This window comes from Sapajus apella, unplaced genomic scaffold (genome assembly GCF_009761245.1).
Source record: "Sapajus apella isolate SASKATOON/1434 unplaced genomic scaffold, GSC_monkey_1.0 scaffold1, whole genome shotgun sequence".
NCBI classification, from domain to species: domain Eukaryota; kingdom Metazoa; phylum Chordata; class Mammalia; order Primates; family Cebidae; genus Sapajus; species Sapajus apella.
Genome location: NW_022436941.1, coordinates 67,160,932 through 67,181,900, shown reverse-complemented (window position 1 = coordinate 67,181,900; position 20,969 = coordinate 67,160,932). Strand labels below are relative to the sequence as shown.

The following is a 20,969-nucleotide window of genomic DNA, read 5'->3' as shown; positions in this document are numbered from 1 at the left end:
ATGATACTACACAGGCTGGGAAGTCCAGCTCATTTGATGTCTAGTGAAGGCTTACTCTCTGCTTCATAAATGGCATCTTCTTGCTGCATCTGCACATTGATGAAGGGATGAACACTGTGCCCTCACATGGTGGAAGGGGAGCAGAAAGGCCAAACAGGCTCCCTTAAGCCATTTGATAAGAGTAAGGGTATTAATCCCATTCATGAGGACATAACTCTTATGACCTAATCACTTCCTATAGCCCCACCTGTTAATAGTGCTGCATTGAGGATTAAGTTTTAAAATGAATTTTGGAAGGACATAGACGTTCAAACCATAGCATTCTGCCCCTAGCCCCCCAAAATTCATGTGCTTCTATCAAAATACATTATTCAATCCCAATACATTTATTCTATCCCAATAGCCCCAGAAGTCTTAACTCATTCCAGCATTAATTCAAAAGTGTGTAGTCCAGAATCTCATCTAAATCAGGTATGGATGAGGCTCAAAGTATGATTCATCTTGAGGCAAATTGCTATCCAGCTATGAACCTGCAAAACCAAGTAAGTCCAAGAACCAACAAAGCAACCAAGGTTAAATCTTAAGCCTCCAGAATAATCTTTGACTTTTATGTGTTGCCTTCCAGATACAGTTGGGTAGGGGTTGGGCTTCCAAGGCTCCAGGTCACCCTGACCCCATGGCTTTACTGGGCACAGCCTACGCTACAGCTCTCATGAGTTAGAGTCCACTGCCTGTGATTCTCCCAAGCTGGAATTGTACGCCAGTGCTAGTCTAAGCTCCATTAGGTATTTCCTTTGTGTAGGCTCTCTGCTGTATCCCGACTCCCACTAGGCAGTGCCCTAGTGGGGACTCTGCAGTGGCCCCATTCTGTGGTGGTGCTCTGCCTGAGCCCCAGTGTTTTTCAGGGTATTCTTTGAAATCTAGGTGAGGTAACAGTGCACCCACAGCTTGTGTATTCTGTGCACCTGCAGTGTTAGCATCATGTAGACACTACCAAGGTTTACCACCTATACCCTCTGGAGGGGTGGTCTGAGCTGCACCTGGGTTTGGTTGAGCCACAGCTAAGGTACCCAGAGTGCTGCACTATAATGTGTGTAGCGTAGCCTTGAAATCATTCTGTTCCCAAGGCACTGGCATTCTGGGTTTATAATAGACAAGTTAGTCACAGCCATCTCTGAAATGCCTTTTGGATCATTCATCCACTGTCTTGATGAATAGCACCTAGCTTTTTTCTTTCCATACTAATCTCCTTATCAAACAGGTTGAGAATTTTTCAAATCGTTAAGTTCTGCTTTCCTTTAAATTCCATCTTTAATTTGTTTCTCTCTTCCTGCATCTTATAAGCACTCAAAAGAAACCATGCCACACCTTGAACACTTTGCCAAATATCCTATTTCATCACTCTTAAGTTCTGCCTTCCACAAAACACTAGGACATGAACACAATTCAGCAAAGTTCTTTGCCCCTTTGCAACAAGAATGGCCTTTCCTCCAGTTTCTAATAACATATTCCTCATATCTGTCTAAGAGACCTCATCAGAATCGCCTTTACTCTCTGTATTTCTACCAATACAGACAGGACCACTTGAGAAATCTCTAAGAGGATTGAGACATGTCATGCAGCTCTCCTCTTCTAAGCCCTTACTAGAATAGTCCTTTACCATCCAGCCTCTACCCATTACCCAATTGCAAAGCCACTTCCACATTTTTAGATAGTTCTTATAGTAGCATCCGACTTCTTAGTGCCAATTTCTGTCTTAGTCCATTCCTATGCTATAGCAAAATATTTTAGATTGGGTAATTTATAAGTAATATAAATATATTTCTCATACTTATGGAGGCTGGGACATTCAAGTTTAAGGCACCAGTGAATCAGGTGCCTCATGAAATTTTGCTCTCTGCTTCCTAAGTGACACCTTGCAGCATCCTCACATGGAAGAAGGGAAAAACACTATTTTCTCACATGGTTGAAGGGGAGCAGAAGGACCAAATTGAGTCCATCAAGCCCTTTTATAAGGGCATTAATTCCATTCATGAGGACAAAGCCCTCATGACAATGACAGTCACCTCCCAAAGTCCTCGCCTCTTAATACTATCAAATTTGGGATTAAGTTTCAATATGAATTTTGGAGGGATATAAACATCCAAACCATAGCATCACTTCATTTAAATGACAAGTTAAACAGCCCACTTTGATGCATATTCTTTGAATCATATAGAAATCATCTAAGAAATCTTCATCTTACTGTTATCTGATGGTACAAACTGCCATCAGTAAACCTGGATCTTAATGACAATTTTAGTTGTGAGTGTAGTGTGCAGGGAACAAACATTAAGTACTGACTGTTGTGGCACTTTACATTCTCATTTAATCTTCTCATCAACCACATTTCACAGATGACTAAACTGTGGCTCAAAAGATTGGGCAATTTTCGTTAAAAAGACAATGTCAATAATTAACAAAACTGGGATTTGAGCCAATGAGTGTATGACTCCAGAACTCATGCTTCCTCTACTCCATCTTGTTGCTTATCAGCAACAAGTAATGTGGAACAAGATTCATTTCAGGAACTAAACTTGTAAAAATCGATTCCCTTTCAAAAGTTTTTTCTGCTATATCTATCTTTTCATAACTGAAATATGACTAATATATGCCCCTGTTGTGTGTGAGATTTCCATGAAGAAATGAACAGTTAGGTAAAAGCTAATGTTAATCAGCCTACTAACCATTTAACTTTTTTTTAACCTTTTTATTTTGCTGTCTGAATTGCTCTGATCCTTCTCTCATTCAGCCCTTGCCAATAAACACAGTGCTATGTTCCTTTTTCTGCATACGATTGAAAATGTGAAATACTATACTTAAGGTTAGTTTTGGACATGAATAAGACATTTCTGGAGCCCTCTCCCTTCAGAACTTCAGGAGCATTCTAATACCAATATAACAATATACTCGTAGTATCAAAATGACCTATAATGGTTATCCCAATGTGCTAATTCTTTTTTAATTATCAGCTCAGCTTCCTATCAACTGTATAGGTATGTCTCACTTTATTATTATGTAAAGTGGATTCTAAAGTATTTAATCATACCTTTTATTGACTTATAATTTATTATGTAAAGTGGATTCTAAAGTATTTAATCATACCTTTTATTGACTTATAATTTCAGATGTGTTTCACAGGAAAATATTTAGCTATTTGCATCATAGCTTTTTTTACAAGCTCCTTAAATTCAGTAAATATAGCTATAATTAGTAACTTGCCTGGTGCTCATATTTTGTCATTCAGTGCCATTATTTTACCAAGAGTACTTGCTAGAGTACTACAGCTTGTCTCTATCTTTTATGCATATCATCATATAAATCAGCAGATGTATAATCAGTGTAGAGCAGTGTTACTTTAAGACAATCTATTCTTTTAATTGATTATACTTACCTATTTAATGAAATATGAATTAAAGGAATAGTTTGGAGTAGTAGAAACATTGGACCAGAAATAGACATTCATTCCAACCCAATTCTTAACAATTACTAGCTGAGTGATTTTTGGCAAGTGACTTAATATCACTGAGATGGTTTCCTCAACACAGGGTAGTTTTTAAAATCAAATGAGGTAAAATATGAAAGTACTTTGAAACTTATTAAGCACTGTGTTTACTTAAAACCACTTGGCAATGATAAGCCAATGTTCTGAAAGGAAATTTACAATCATGTTATAATACTTAAAGAAGACTTTTAAAAAGTTTTTGTTGTTGTTGTTAAATCTGTGTCACAGAAATGAAAACTATTGGAGTAGGATTAACAATAGACAGTGACAGTAGTCCATTGAACTACTTAAAAACTAACTCTCCAGTTGAATGTAGCAGTGGGACAACCCCTAGTAAAGCACATTAATGAGTTCTGTAATACTAAAAGAATCAGGGACCTAATTATTTTGATTAATTGGTTTTTAATGTGTGGGCTTATTTAGAAGAGTTTATTTTTCTGAATGACTTAATATTGCCATGTGAAGAAAGATGTAGTTATCATTCGTAAGATGAGTTGATTTGATATACAAATTTAAATCATATTTTGCCAGTTAAGGATCATAATTTTCTAGTGTGCATTGTTATTATTTACTGGAGATAAACTTACTTCCCCCAAAATTTACTTTTCCCAAGTTCCCGTTTCTGTCTTAGAACTTAAGTGGAACTTCTGGCTGGGCGCAGGGGCTCACCCCTGTAATCCCAGCACTGTGGGAGGCTAAGGTGGGTAGATCAAAAGGTCAAGAGATCCAGACCATCCTTACCAACATGGTGAAACCCCATGTCTACTAAAAAATATACAAAAATTAGCCAGGAGTGGTAGCACATGCCTGTAGTCCCAGCTACTCAGGAGGCTAAGGTAGGAGAATCGCTTGAATCCGGGAGGCATAGGTTGCAGTGAGCTGAGAATGCACCACTGCCTTTCTGCCTGGCAACAATGGAGGCTCCGTCTAAAAAAAAAAATAAGTGGAACTTCTTCCCCTTCTCTGTCACTGTTAATTTACAAAGCAAATAAACATGTACTTAATAGTCCTTACTATGAAGTACAAATTATTATGTAACTTTAAACAATATGTTCTTATGTTTTGGTTTCCATTAAAGACTTTTTTAGTGATTAGTAATGTTTCCCATATTAATTGGTGCAGTCTGCATTCTGTTCCTCTTTTTCTGTTTTCTGTCATTTCTGGTACAACTAGAACAACACTGCTCATTAGAATAAGAAATAATGGAAGTTGCCAGGAGCAGATATATTGATTTGATATAATGGTTCTCAACAGGCTATAAGTTCCCAGTAATTATAATGTGCAGTCAGGGTTAAGAACCATGATTTAAGTTGCTTAAATATACATGGAGAGTGAGACCAACCATAAGGTTAAATCTATTTTAGAACTCAACAGGGAGTTGGTGTTTTGAGGGTGACAATGAGATAACCAAAAGTTAAATATATGGGAGGTATTACTCCTGTCAGCTTTTTGTTTTCATTAAAAATGAAAAACTTGTTCTCTGAAAAGCAAGGTACAGTTATCATATTGGAAGTGATTGACCTGAAATAGACATTCATCAAGAGAACTGTTGAATTATTGGTGATGCATGGAATAGAAAGGGAAAGAGAAGTATAATGCAGACCATTAAAGTCTGCTTGCTGTTAAGTTCTCTAAGGGTTAGTCACATGTTTGTGGGGTGGCAGAACAAGAATAATATGACAGAGTAGTTCAGTGCATGGGCTCTGGAGTTGGGTGCTTCAGGGCTTGAGTTCTGGCTTTGTTCATTACTGTCTGTATGACCTTCAGCACATTGCTTAAGTTCTCTTAAGCCTGTTCCTCTTCTGTAAAATGGAGATAATCATAGTACATATTCATGGAATTAAATGAGATCATGTATTTAAAGAATTTAACATAATAACTGGCACATGGAAGAGCCCATCAATGATAACAGGGTAGTTGTTATGAGTAGGCACAGTTCAGACTTTGGAATCACACAGGTTTGGTTTTGAATGCCTACTCTGCCACATACTAGCTGGGCAAGCTACTTAACCTCTCTGAACCTTGGTTAATATAAAATGGAGTTAACATCTACCTCATGGTGTTGTTGTGAATATTGAATTGGCTAAAGTATAGGAAGCGTCTGGTTATAGATTGGGTTGAATTTTGAGATCAAGCTTTCCTTCTTATCACTCACTTTGATGCCACACTTTTTTTTAATGCTTATTTGTAAACTTTAATTAGCATTTGGTAGGCATATCTAGTCATCTTTAAAGTTCTTCCAGAAAAGGCAACTTAAGAACACATTTATTCAAACTTTCCTTAGTACCTATTTTCCATTTTCTGTGTTCTGTTATCTCAGCTCTTAGATGACAATAACTTTGTAATGCCAGAAAGTTAAAATTTTAACTTCTTAGCCTAATTTTTTCAAGTGGTAAACTAGATGATTTACCCATCAGTCAATCAAAGATGATTAAAACCCATGTGCCCGGCACTATGTAACATGAATTATGGTCCCTGCTCTTTTAATCTAGTTGAGCTCATTTCCACAATTAATACAAGCTCAACAGTTAGTTTTGCATTTCCTTCTTTCTTGATCCATAACCTCTGATTATAGACTCTCTTAAAGGACTTTCTAGTGCCACTGATAGCTATAATTTAACAAGTTTGTCAACATTTTGATTGTTTGACATTTTTTTAAAAATCTCATTTTTTAAAACTGTTCATTAACTGCCTGTAAACTTTTCCTTCTTTTCCTTCACACCTGAACTTTGTTTCCATTTCTCATAAAAGTTTTATTAAATAATTATATTCTTTAAATTGCATGCTCTTTTTAGATCATTGGATATCTGATTTTTTTTGTCCTTGCACATAATAGCATTTTTCTGCAAAAAAAACAGTATAAGAGACATTTTCTGTGGAAGTCTGCATAGCTGATTCACATTCAGCAAATGATTCAGCAAATTTCTTAAGCTGTTTTGATTTATCTGCTTGTCAAATAAAAATAATACTTGCTACCTACTTACAGCAGAGGGGTGTTTTGAAGATTATATTTAGAATGTTTTAAATTCATTTACTCAATGCTATTTACTCACTTTTATTATATTGTCATATTATATACATACTACTGCTTTTTTAGATCTATTATAGCTTTTATGATGGTGAAGTATGATTTTACTTTTCTCTTTTACCTCACCACAAAGGTATCAAAATATATGTTCTTTAGTATACAAATGGTTGTATTTATGAGTAGTTTCCCAATTTATAGAGATTGATGTTTCTTTTGGAAAGGCAGTTTATCAAGGGCTTCCAGACCGGACACTGGAGCCAGATTCGCTGGGTTTGCCATTTACTAGCTGAGCAGCCTGAGGCAAGTAACTTCTCTCTGTCTTAATGTACATATTTGTAAAATGTAATTGATAGAGTACCACTATGGAGTTGTTAAGATTAAATTAATTAACATATATAAGTGCTTAGAACACTGCTCGGTACTCAAAAAATATTAGCTCTCACTACTACTAACAAAATATTGCATGTGTTTAAGTCTTCAATACTTAAGTACCAGAGTTATTGGTACATCTTGGCTCTCTATGAAACATGACTGCCCTTCCCCTAACAAACTGGAATTCCATTTTATATGCTGATTGGACAGTTAGGTCTTCCTGTGGCTCCTCCTGCCCTCATTGCAAACTGATGGGTTTTAAAAATTATCTTTATTATTAAAATGTTACACATTCTAAAAATTGACATAATATTGAAGTTATAGGGCAAAAGATGAGCCTCACCTTCCCCGTTTTTGTTTTCTAAGAGGATTAATCCTTCTCCAGACTTTTGTTTGATCACGTCTTTTATCAATTTAAAACCCCTTTCACAAGCTTTGTATTATCCTTAAGATAGTCCAAGCTTCCTAACATAGTCTATGAGGTCCTCCTAGCCTCACCTTTGCTTTTTGGTAATTCCTGTTAGATTTCTGATAAAAAGTCACTTTCTCAAGGAAGTCCTTTCCTGACCTCCTAACTGGATTAACGTAATGTCCTCACAGCCCTTTGTACTTTCCCTACCATAGTCGTTCTCCACTGAGGCAGTGCTACTCTCTGGAGATATCCTAGTAACTGGGAGGTACTCTTGTCATTTACTGGGTAGTGCTGAGGGTTGCTAGATGTTCACCATGAAGAATTGTCCTAGTTTTGTATGATTTGTAAATGTCTCATTAGATAGTTCACAAAGCTGTAAAAAATCTATTTATAGATACCAGAGCCAAGAGCCTAACTCAATTTTACATATACACATGGAACTTTTTGCAGAGTTTTAATATATGTTGAATTTTCTAGGAATAAAAACTGTGACTGGGCATGGTAGTTCATGCGTGTAATCCCAGCACTTTGGGAGGCTGAGGCGGGCGGATCACTTGAGGTCAGGAGTTCCAGACCAGCCTGGACAACATGGTGAAACCCTGTCTCTACTAAAAATACAAAAATTAACCAAGCATGGTGGTGCATACCTATAATCCCAGCTACTCCAGAGACTGAGGCAGGATAAATTGCTTAAACCCAGAAGGCAGAGGTTGCAGTGAACCAGGATCACACCAGTGTATTCCAGCCTGGGTGACGGAGCTAGACTCCGTCTCCACAAAAAAACTACTGTGTTATTGAAGTATTGAAGGACAATTGTACCTTGTTTGTTTGGATCTCTACCAAGAGTTGTTCACCAGTTGGGGAAATGATGTCACTAATAGCAACATTTCTCACAATCATAGTGATTCAACATAAAGATAGAAACATCTAACTTTGAATTTAGTTTAAATTAGAAGGAAAAAATTTTAATTGAACTAGATGATGGGGGCGGGGGAATGCATCTCTCTCTCCTGGTGATGTATTTGCTTTTCTCTCTTTTCCTATTGTACTTTATCATATACTTAATTCATTGACAGCTCATCTTCCTCTCTCTCCAAATGAGAACTTAGTGGGGATAAAAACTGTATTTTACTTATCTTTGAATCTCCAAAATTCACTGAGCACATGATAGTTGTTCAACTTAATATTTACTCAGTTGAATTAATAGCAACAATAGTGTTTATTCAACAAGTATTTATTGAATCAGACTCTGCTAAGCAAAGAGAGTGAAAAGACACTGTCCCTACTCTCAAGGAACATGTGATGTATTGCCAGGACTGACCTAGAAATAATTATAATACAATATGACAGTTTCTAAAATGGAAATAGCTATAAACCATAGATCTGTAATTAAAAATATACTTTAGTCTTGTGGGGAGATCTTGGAATAATGACACAGAAGAGAAATAGTATCCAGTATCAATCATAGTGCCAAGAAAGACTCTCAATAAATATTTGGAAAATCAGTGAATGAGGGTAGGTCTAAAGAGTAAGAAGGAGTTTGCCAGTTGGTTAGGTTTAAAGAGGGCATTCTCAGCAGGAAATTCCTATGCAAAGGCTACCAAAGTAGGAGAGGTGCAGAAAGACTTGATGGAGCATGAAGTTGGAGGTTGAGTCATAGATAAAAGTGTCCCTGAGGATGATGAACCAGATCATGAAGAAATTTCTTCAATGAAAAGAAGTTAGATTTTATCTTGCAGATGCTAGAAAGCCCTATTTTTCAAATTATACGTATTATGTGCCAGGTACCTATGATCCACATGCAGAATTAGTATATTCCCATTTTAGAGTTGGGAAACTAAGACTCAGATTAATTAACTTTTCCAGTTTTTCGTGCTACTAAGTGGAAAAACTAGAATTCAAATGTAGGTCAGTTGAATCCACATCTCCAGTCTGCTTTTTAAACTATACAGACTATCCAGCAAGGAAGAAGCTGTATATTTTTACTTTTTTCAGCCAGTCTGGCTTCTTTACCTCACATGATTCTCAACTGTAGCAAATTCAAAATTTTAATGTAAATTTAAGTTAAAAACTTACTCATGAGTAAGCTTTAGTCTTCTGAAATTCCAAAATGGTATCAGTAACTCACCACTTGCAGGCAATTTTTTTTCTGGCACTATCTTCTATCTTGTTTTTCAAATAACTGTCTTTTGGGTTGTTGAAATGCCTTTTTTTTTTTTTTTTTTTTTTTTTGGTCACCATTGAGTGTCATGGGCCAAGCAGGCATGAGTTATGAAGTTAATATTAATGGAGTATGATCTAAGGGAGCAAAATTTGAAGTACTGCTTCCTTTTTTTGAGACATTTAGAGCTGAGCCTTCAACATGCAAAAAGTATACTCCAAGTAATATTTAAATTTTATAAGAAAATCCAATATTGATATTCTATTTAACTAATGTAAATGTATTTTACCATTTAAATAAATGATTTCTACCTCATATAATAATCCTGATGTGTTTGGTTCACTTGAAGTACTTCAGAGTTATCTAATTAACCTTGCAATGTCTGGCTACCCTGGGGTATAAGATTTTTCCTTATTTTAATAGCTTTTAAAATATGGTAAGTTTTGGAGATGGATGCCACTGAACTGTATACTTAAAATGGTAAATGTTATGTGTGTATATTTTATCACAATTTTTAAAAAGATGTGACAGAAAAGTTCAAAGTGGCCTAAGATCTCTTATCAAGCAGTTATCTGAATCAAATATATGTATATATATTTTTTGAGACGGAGTCCCACTCTGTCACCCAGGCTGGAGTGCAGTGGTGCGATCTTGGCTCACTGCAACCTCAGTCTCTTGGGTTCAAGCGATTCTCCTGCCTCCACCCGCTGAGTAGCTGGGACTACAGACGCCTGCTACCACACCAGGCTAATTTTTGTATTTTTAGTAGAGATGGGGTTTCACCATGTTGTCCAAGATGGGCTCCATATCCTGACCTCATGATCCACCCACCTCGACCCCCCAAAGTGCTGGGATTACAGGCGTGAGCCACCGAGACCCCCAGCCTGAATCAAATATTCTTGAGAGCCTCTTGTTACAGATAATTTGAATAAGGTGTGGGGAAACACCTATTCCGTCAGAAGAGGCTGATCAAATTAAATGTTCTTAATACTAAGCTGTTTGAAAAGAAAAAGAACCCTATTTATTTGACAATAGAAATAAAGAAGGAAGCATGCTATTGGCCTGATATTATGGTGCAGCCATCCTCAGGACGGGTGTGATAATGAAGATGCCTTTCAGACTTGACTGCTATTAGTTCCTTGCTTTAGTTTCTTGTTTAAAAGGGCAGTTAGGGGGTTAAGTGGGCTATCTGAATGTCACCTAAGCAGGTAGGGTATGCCTGTAGCAGCTCCAACTCTAATATTACTAAGGCTCAGACTTTTAGGTTCCCCACGCCCACTAGTAACAGGGGAAATTAAATTGTCATTGGTTAGCGTAATAAAAATTAAAAGAATGTGCTGGTGGAGATACAGGAAACATTCATATTGTTGGCATGTGTGAATTGCATAACTTTTTGGAACGTAATCTGGTAATAACTGTTTAAAATTTTTAAATTCACATACTTTTTGGCCTAATAACCCCACCGGGTTGCCACTATTATGTAGGGACATTGGTACAAGAATTTTTTTACTGGATTGTTGGTAGCAGCAAAAAAGTAGAAGCAATCTGGAAGCCAAACAGGAGATCGTTGGAAAAAATTATGCTGTATCCATTCTCAAGACCAATGTGCATCTATTAAAAGATGAGTTAAATTTGCATGTATTGGCCTGGAATTAAGGCCATGTCTTATTATGTGTAAAAAAAGTTGTAGAGTTAATATTAGTGTAGTATGGAGGATGATCTAAAATAAGAGGAAAATATATATATGAGATTAGAATGTAGAAAGGTTCACATCAAACTATTAAAACAGATCCTCTCGGGAGCCTGGAGATAGGATTGAATTAACTTGTCTTACACAACCATGTTGTTTTATTTATTATAATATTTGTAGTTTTTTTAAAGTTTCTGAAATTAAGAGAGGGAAGGGGAGAAATCTATAGTGATAGAAATTATATTAGGGATTACTCTGGGAAGGGTTGCTGGCTGGGATTGGACACAAAAGAAACCTCTTCATACTCAATGATCTCTATCTTGAGGTGGGTATTGGTTACACAGATGGGTTCACTTTGTAAAAATCCATCTATGGATTATATACCTATCATTTGTACAATTTTATGTCTATAGTGTATCAAATAAAAGTGTATAAAAATAAATGATGGCATAGTGGTACAATGGAATACTATTAACATTTTTATTGAAGTATTTTCAATAAATATTTAATGATACATGAAGGCAAGAAAAAGGACAATCCTATTATAAAATATAATGTGCATAAAAATACATAGAATGAAGACTAGAATAAAAACACTACAGTATTAATATATTTTATGTCCAGATGGTGATGGTTTTTGTTTTGGGGTTTTTTGTTTAAGAACAGTTCATTAGATTGGGTTATTTATGAAGTCATCAGAACTTCGTGAGCAAAGTCAGATTACAGGATTTTAAACAGAAAAATAAGAGTGAAGGAGAGAGGAAAAGACATTTTAAAAAAGAAAGAAAAAACTAATTAGGTGAAAAGGTAGTCATTTTTTTAAACCCCTACTAGTAAGGGACTTTTCATGTTAAAATTCCTCTCCTCTATCAAACTGTTTGGTTTTTACAAATAAGTCATGCTTGGCACTTACATTTTGTTGTTTTTGTTTAAGCATTTACTTTTAACGAAAATTTCAATGAGATGATAGCTTCAGTTGACTGTAGCAGATGCAACTCATAGTGGCTTTAAAAACCTATATTCGTGTCTTAGTCTTCACTGATTAAGTGTGGTAGATTGCTCAGATATTTTTTCACCTTAGTTGCCACATGGAGGCAAATAATACCTCACTAGGTTGTAATGAGAATCAAATGAGAAAATGTAGTATGTGAAAATACTCTAATGGAATTAAACACTATGCAATTGTAAAATTACATTATTTTTCTTGTATTTCCTTCGACCCAAAGTCCTTACTTGTGAATGTAGTTACTTCATGATGGAAGTTATTTCACTTAATAGGAGTTCAAAAATTGAAGTTTATGCAGGAATGCAATTTTTTTTAGTCAAGTTCTGCAAATGTTGCATTTAATGGTTTTCGAGGTGTGGGTTGTGACTGCATCAATATTTTAGACTAAATATTTTTAGTGCTTTATATATCAAACTGAAATGTAAACATTTTGATTGCTTCTCACTAATTATTAGTGAACTGTCAGGGAAAATAACAACTTTTTGTAACCTATTTCAGTTATTTTGCGTTAATTCACCATATTTTGTAAAATAATATACCCAAAACAGATCTCTCCAGGTGTTCCTCGGGTGTTTTGATAAGGGCTTGACTTTTTATTAGCCCTTAAATCAGTATGTAGTAATCTTCCTGATGGAATTAGAGATGGGTTGGGTTGGAGAAAACTGCGTAGCACTAGGACCCAGGGGGCTCCCGTGAGCGGATCTTGGGGCCAGATTGCAAATTCGCGGTGACTCAGTCTGGTCGGCTCCTTGCGCTCGGCGGCCGCGGCGGCAGCAGCAACAGCAGCAGACGTTGGCGGCCGGGCTGCCAAGAGCAGTTCCACCGGGTTTCACCGTCTGAGACTTCCTTCGGGGCACCCCAGGCAGGTCGAAGGCGTCTGGGGATCGCCGGGGTTGTGGTGACGGGGAGAACAGGTCCGCTGCGCTCGGGAAGCCTCCGGGCCTGTGCACCAGGAGTAACATTTGCTCCGTCTCTTCCTGTGTCTGGCTTTATTTGCAGCAAACCAAGATGGAGTATGAGTGGAAACCTGACGAGCAAGGACTTCAGCAAATCCTGCAGCTGTTGAAGGAGTCCCAGTCCCCAGACACCACCATCCAGAGAACCGTGCAACAAGTATCCTTTCCTAGGCCTGGCCGCCACCAGCGCAGCTCGCCTCGCGCCGCGGCCCAGCTCCCGGTGGCTGGGGGCTCCCGTCGCCCCCGCCTCTGCCCCTCCCCCGCCCTCCGAGCCGGGCCTCCTCCCTTGGTCTGCGCGCTGGGCAAGCCGCCGCTACCCCTACCGGGCGACTGGCGAACGCGGCCCTGATGCCTGGGCCGGGGGCGCCGCCGCGTGGGGCTCACGCCGCCGAGGCCACCGGCTTCCGGCCCGCGGGAGGCGGAGGCCCCCGGCCGCCGCCTGGGATCGCACGACATGTGCGCGGGCCGGGCCGGGCCGCCACGTCCCCGCCCGCCGCTGACCTGCTGCGGGGGTAGAGAGCTGGCAGGCGGGCGGGAGCGGGCCCGGGCCCACACAATGCGCCCCGTGGGTGGGGGCGGCGAGCCGAGCGGGAGGCCGGGTGGAGGGCGCTCTGTGCGCGGCGGAGCTCGCCGCCTGACTGGCCAGAAATGGGTGGAGCTGGCGCGGGGTTTGAACTGCAGCTGTGTGGGTCCTGGGTGTTTTTCCAGGTCCTTGCCCTAAAAGGGCTGGGTACCTACAGGTCGGGGAAAGGGGTCTCCGTGCCTCACCCTGAGGTTACTGGTGTTAACACCTGTTGCGAGCTCCCTGGCACCCACGTTAGATTTTCCTTTTAAAGCTTTGGCTCAAGGCTGACTGCACAGCTATCTAGGTCTTTACCGAGTGTGCTGATGTAGTAATCCTGTTGCTGGGATTTTAGAGACCGAAAAGGTGAAGAGAACCAAAACTCTACTATGTATGCTTGCTGTTGTGCCCTAAACCGTGCTCAAATGGAGAGCTCTTATTGGATCCAGTAAAGGAAACATTCACTCATTATATCATGACTAACCTTTTAACCCCGGATCTTTTAAGCGTAAAGAAGTTAAGTCTACTATTTTTTGCAGAAAAGCCTCTTGATTTCTATTGTCAATAAGCAGCAAAATTACTTATTGTGGAGTTCGGTAAGCTCTTCATGTTTAAGTTTATTTAAATTCAAAACATCTATATATCTGTAAAGATGAAGTTACTTATCCCGAGGGATTCGAAGAAGTACTGCATTGCTGTAAGTTAAAACCTTCAGTAGATGACAAAATGTGTACTTATTTTCTTGGTTAATATAATACTTAGTGGAGGGGATAATGATTTATATCTGCTTGGATTTCTTAAAGCCGTTTTGTTTGGATACTTCTAGTTCTGAGGAAAGAACAGTTTTGGAGTGTATTGCAATTTATATCTTGTAAACCCTGCTGTGGCTCATTCTTAATTTGTGTTGTCATAGTTGTAGGGATGATAGAAATTGATATTTGATTAATTGCGGGCATTATATGATACAATTACTAGTTTCTTAAATTAGTTAAGCCCAATCCCGCATTGTAGTTATTCCGTGGCAACATAAATCATAATTTCTTGTTTTTGTCTATGTTTATTAGGCACCTTATTAATGCTGAGTACTGTGCTTGGGCCAGTAGTCAATTTACAGTTTATTCTGTGTGCATGGAACTTAGTATGTCATCTGAGTAAGAACAAATTTCTATTACTGTGAGAGGAAAACTACTTTAGCTAAAACTATGCACTGCTGTTTTCAGAGTGCCTTATTCTTTTGTCTCTCCTAAGAAGAGAATATATTGAATTATTGTTTTGTACAGGCTTTTAAGTACTTTTTGAAAGACCAGTATATGAGCATAATGAGATGTAGCTCAGGTTTTAAGAAGGCAAACCTTATCAGGAAATAGCTTTGAAAAATTCATTGGCATATCGGCATGCTGTTAATCTTGGCCATTCGCTAAAACAGGAATTACTGTCTTGGTTGGAGAAAGTAGTTACACCTTGGAATTTTACTAGAGAATATTTTGCTGGTTCGTTTACATTCTGACCCCTAAACATTGAGGGTTTTCAAGTGTGTAATAAATAGCTAATAAAGTCCTACAGTTTGATTCATGGGTTCAATCAGAAATTTAGGTTTGTTGGGTAAAAAGCATTTTAATCTTTGTGTGTAGTAAAATACAATTGAGAAGCTTATTAGGGGTTGGGAGTCAGGACTTGAAGAAAGATGTAATAGAGCATTTTGTCACAGCTGCCTCCCAGCAGCAATGAAATACCTGCAAACTGGTGTCACTGGAAATGTTAAATTTAGGGGGTGGGGGGAAACAATTCTACAGCTGTAGTACAATAATCTCATAATGCTGACTTTATAATAAGATATATATATATAGCCTTGTGCATAAATGGCACTTTATCTTTTTGGATGCTAAAGAACAAATGAGTCTGATAAAAGTATCTTTTTTTTTCTTTTAAGTTAACTCATTCTATAAAGTTAATTTCTCTAAATGATCTTCAACTCTGAGAGACTTGTTTCCATTTGGAATGCCTTTATTTTTGTCGTTTTATGCTTAAATACCTTTCTGTTTAGAGCGGTTTAAAGTTGAAATCTAGGAATTTTTTTGAATATTTTTTGCTATATTGAGCACGCTGAAGCTGGAACTTTGTTGTATTGCGCATAATTGATACATATCAGCCGTAAAGCAGCTAAGAGGTTTAGCAAGCACTAGTGTGTTTTTGAAATAGCATGTTGATAGATTTACTAAGATGTCTTTATTCTTAATTTAAAAAAAAAAAAAGCAGGACTGAAAATATCACCAGAGACCCTTAATTTTTAGACTAAGAATGCTTAATTCTTCTTGAGATTACACAGAGAAGTTTCCTTAACTACTGTTTGTTCTAGAAACTGGAACAACTTAATCAATATCCAGACTTTAACAACTACTTGATTTTTGTTCTTACAAAATTAAAATCTGAAGGTAAGTAAGATTTGTATTGATAACTATTCAAAAGTTTCTTTAAGACCTGTTTAAATGTACTGAGAATTATTTATTTCAAAGGATTTCATTTTGTCGTAACCATGTGCTTTATAGATGTGGGATGAACAGTCTTAGTTACTACTACTCAATATTTACATGCATAATAAGCGTTCCTTTTTTTATGTATATACAGACAGTATCATTCTGTCACCCAGGCTCATCTTGGCTTACCACAACATCTGCCTCCTGGTTTCAAGTGATTCTCATGTCTGAGCCTCCCAAGTAGCTGGGGTTACAGGCGTTCACCATGTCCAGTTAATTTTTTTTTTTTTTTTTTTTTTTTTTTTAGTAAAGACAGGGTTTCTCCTTGTTGGCCAGGCTAGTCTCGAACTCCTGGCCTTAGGTGATCCGCCTGCCTCAGCCTCCCAAAGTGCTGTGATTACAGGCGTGAGCCACTGTGCCCAGCCAGCATTCATTTTTAATTGGGTGTTTGTATAATAAGGTACTTAATTCTTTGCAAAAGGAAAACTTGTTGCAAGGTTTACTTTAATGTTTTGCTTCCATGCTTACAGATGGATATAACAAAGGTTGTGTAATACAAAGATTGAATGTTAGATTTAATAACTGAATATATGTATGTTTATCGTAGAAAAAATTGAAAGGTCATCTAATCAAAGTGAAAAATTACCTATCCCGTCTTCCGGAGATAATTATTGTTGATCTCTTGAATTATATATCCTTCTGTGCTCTTATATGGTCACATAATGTTCTTAAATTTAGCAAAAAGTGGGATCATTTTATTCAAAAGTAGTCTTTTGTAACTTTTAAAAATTCTAACAGTATACATGAAACTTTTCATGACTCTTAATTTTAAATTTAAATGATTTCTATAATAGTTTAAAGCCTGAATAGTCTGATTTTTAAATGACATGGTCATTTGATTATTTCTAATAATATGTCTTGTATCCCACTAGACATTATTTCATAAATATTTATGGAGTACCATCTCTTTGCCATGCAATTTGCAGGCTCAGGAGAGAAAAGTGAACAAAACAGACTGCCCTCAAGAAGTTTATGTTGTAGTGAGAGGTGTTTTTCATAGCCTTATTTGAGTATTCCCATCCTGAAAGATTGTAGACACATAGAAGTCAATTAAATATTTATGGAGCAACTGACAGTGATTAGTGTTTTAGAAGCTATGGTGCAAGTAATAAAATCACTGCACTTGGAATTGGGGAATAACATGTTTTAGACAACTAGACCATCTGTAAAGTTTCAGCTCTAATTTCTGACAGGTTAATGGTGTTAATGTATAGTAAAATCTCACTGATTTTGTATTCAGATTTTTATAATTCATACGCAGAGTGATTTCTTTTGAATTATTTTCAGTTTATTTTGTAGTTAATTTGGGGGATTTTAATTTGTGAGTGAAGGACACAATAGAAAATTTAGAACTCTAGATTTTAAGAAACTAGGAATTCTTAAGCAATTAATATTCTTAGTTTGACAAATATATTTGTGATACTTTTTAATGTAGAAATTTTTCTGACAGTTTGTGATTAATCTGTTTCTTTTAAAGAAGGTATTTATAAATGAATTTTTCTAATCTGTAATTGTTTTATTTGAAATTTTTAAATTTATTTTCACTAAGCTGTCTACTTTCGTGTTCTCATCCTACATTTCAATTATTACGATTGTTACAATATTATACTCTTCAGCAAAGCTTTCTTGGGATATAAGGATACTTCAGGCCAGGCAGGGTGGCTCACAACTGTAATTCCAGCCCTTCAAGAGGCTAAGGCAGGAAGATTGCTTCAGGCAAGAAGTTCAAGATCAGCAACATAGTGAATGGTGAAACTAAAAAAAAAATTAGTTGGCATGGTGGCACACACCTGTGGTCCCTGCTACTCAGGAGGCTGAGGTGGGAGGATCACCTGAGCCCAGGAGGTCAGAGCTGCGGTGAGCTGTGATCATGCCACTGCAGCTCCATCCTGGGTGGTCCTGTCTCCAAAAAAAAAAAGGATACTTCAGAAGTACTTAAAAAAAAAACACACAAACACACAATTTGTTCAGTAATGGCAAGAGAGTTTGGAAGCCATTGCCTCCACAAGGACATTAATTACAAAACCATAAAATGTTGGAAAGGATTTTATTCAGATTATCTTGGCCCTAAAATGTATTTTTTTTGTTCATTATGCAGTTTCTCTGAGGATGCAGTAGTTTTACATTGGTATAACACTTGATATTTCTTCTTGTGTTTATGCATTTATTTATTTTTTTCCTTGGGAAGATTGGGACACAGGTTTGCTGCATGTAGTTTTCCATTAAAAAAAAATATTTGTATCATGGCCATTCATATTAAAGCAGCAATACAAGTAACATCTTAAATGAAAATGCTTATTTGATAATCTTCACTGAGTAAAACTTTAGATTTGTAAGAGACCTCAGATCAGCTGGTCTAATTCTCTCACTTTACAAGTGAACAAATTGAGGTTCTACTGAAGTTGTCTTAATTTTTTTAAAAAAGGAAATGGTTAGTTGTTGAATTTTTAAAATGGACTTTAAGAAAGTATATACTTTTAGTTTTGAATTGTTTCACCTCATGTTGTGGTTTATTAAAACTCTTAATCTTGTAACCTTTATGGTAAAAACTATATTGTATTTCTTATAAACAAAGTCATGCCATATAAAATAATTACGTGGCTGAATTATTAACGGATAATTTAAGACAAGTTTATTGCTTGAAGAAGTATCTGACTTCATTTATTTCATGGCTGTTTTTAACTTTTAAGACAATTTAAAAGTATGTTTTGTTTTAAATTACTCTTTGGAATGGGTTGTAATTGAAAATGGAAAGTAGTTTTTAAGTGTGATGACCTGAATGGAGTTTGTGTGCAGAGAAACTGCTCTTTTTCCCTCTACGTGTGTTTCACTCTTGAGGATTTCAGTGCCAGAGTTTGGGAATATCATAGTAACTAAAACAAACTTGGGGTATATTGTTTTTTAATAAAACAGGTAAAACAATGGTGTTTCAATAACATAATCTGTTTAACACATCAGCTCTTCATCTTGTAGCCGTTTGAGAGGAAAAAAATACTGAAGAATGAATCAAAGTCCTTAGTTTCTTCATTTGTGCAATGGGGTGAATGATCCTTGCCTCATGAAGTTGAAAGGATTAAATGCAGTGCCACTTGGAAAACACTTAGCAGTGTGTAATACATCATAAGCATTTCGAAGATGTTAACTATTGCTAATATTGTTGGTGTTGATGCAAATTGGTAAACCCATCGGTTATGCTCTGCTAGTATTAAGTTCCTTTTTGAAAGTTTGTAAAGTTTGTAAATAATATGTATAGATTAAACTTACTTTAAGTAAACTCTTTTAAAATGTTTTTGGAGGGTTTTTTTTTTGCTTTTAAGTTCAGGGGGCAAAGGAAAAACATGATATAAATTAATTATATTTGTTATCTGAAGATGATCTAATATATTCTTTGTCCACTTAATTTTTCAGTAGAATATTTTTTTGACACTGGAGGAAGAAAATGATTTTTTTTTTTTTTCATTTTTTTGTTTTTGAGACGGTCTCAATCTGTCGCCTAGGCTAGAGTGCAGTGGCATAATCTTGGCTTCTCCACTTTGCAGCCTCTGCCTTCTGGGTTCAATCACTTCTGCCTCTGCCTCCCAAGTAGCTGGAATTACAGGCACATACCACCATGCCTCGCTAATTTGGGGCTTTTTAGTAGAGGTGGGGTTTCACCATGTTGGCCAGTCTGGTCTCAAATTCGTGGCCTCCCAAAGTGCTAAGATTACAGGCATGAGCCACCATGCCCAGCCCCCAAAGGCTCTTATCTAGTCTAGCCTTAATTAGGCAAGCAGATTTTTACATTTCACAAAGGAGGGATGGATTTTCAAAAATTGAGAAAGCCTAGTCCAAGATTAGAACCACCTCTCACAAACACATACAGTATCACAGGGCCTCCCTTCACTCACTCAGAGCCCAGGCAGTCTTCCATTCCTGCAGCATCCTCCGCAGGACCATCAGTTCCCAGGTTACATCCTCCTCCAGTGATTGTGCCTGCCTCTTCAATCTCCGGGTCTTAATAGGCACATCCTCCTCACCCACCTGCAGCAGCATATCCTTGGCGGGGGTGGGCAAAGCAGTCCAGCGCAGGGCTCCTTGCACAGGTCTGCAAGCTGAGCACCATGGAAGTGTGAGGTCTTCTCACTCCACTGCCCTAGGCCCTGCCACACAGTGGCCCTAGCTTGCATCCCATTCCTATTCCTGACTAATACCAAAGCAAAACAAAACCCTCAGGAGTGAATTTTCCCACGAGTATGTAGGGAACTGAGTACAAGGACACAGGGAATTATGGAAAGTCCTGACTACAGACATGGTAAGCTATCATGATGATGGGGGTGAGAGATTTGTGGGGGGAAAGTGAGATATCTACACACCTTTTAAAGGTTATCTTTAGGAACCTAAATCTTTAGGAACACAATTATGTTTATACACAACGAGATTTGCTCGTAAACATCAGTATTTGATATGTTGCAATTTAGTGTCATTGGCCATTGATTTCTAACATACTAAGTTTTCCTTTTAACATTTTTAATTTGGGGAGAGTAATGGTGCTAAAAGATGTGAAATTTTAAAGATTTTAACATCTCTGAGTTTCTCCTCATGACAACAAATTTGAGAACAGAAGAAACCATAAATATTGGATATAGTTATTTATTTATTTATTTAGAGACCTAGTCTGACACTGTCACCCAGGCTGGAGTGCAATGGTGCAATCTCGGCTCACTG

The 20,969-nt window shown here is 37.4% G+C and overlaps 1 protein-coding gene across 5 annotated transcripts in view; it reads left to right on the top strand.

Annotated features, from left to right (window-relative positions):
- TNPO1 (transportin 1) overlaps positions 1-20,969 on the top strand; it is a 99,679-nt gene that overhangs the window by 19,948 nt on the left and 58,762 nt on the right. For 3 of the 5 annotated variants that reach the window (XR_004269148.1, XM_032278728.1, XM_032278755.1), the window contains exons 2-3: positions 13,213-13,326; positions 16,088-16,163. Coding sequence is in view for 4 of the 5 variants with exons in the window: in XM_032278728.1 (XP_032134619.1) it covers positions 13,213-13,326; positions 16,088-16,163 (190 nt within the window). In the remaining variant the exon portion in view is untranslated. Of the gene's footprint in view, positions 1-12,470; positions 13,080-13,212; positions 13,327-16,087; positions 16,164-20,969 lie in introns of those variants that run through there. The other 2 variants (XM_032278747.1, XM_032278739.1) reach the window with 2 other exon arrangements.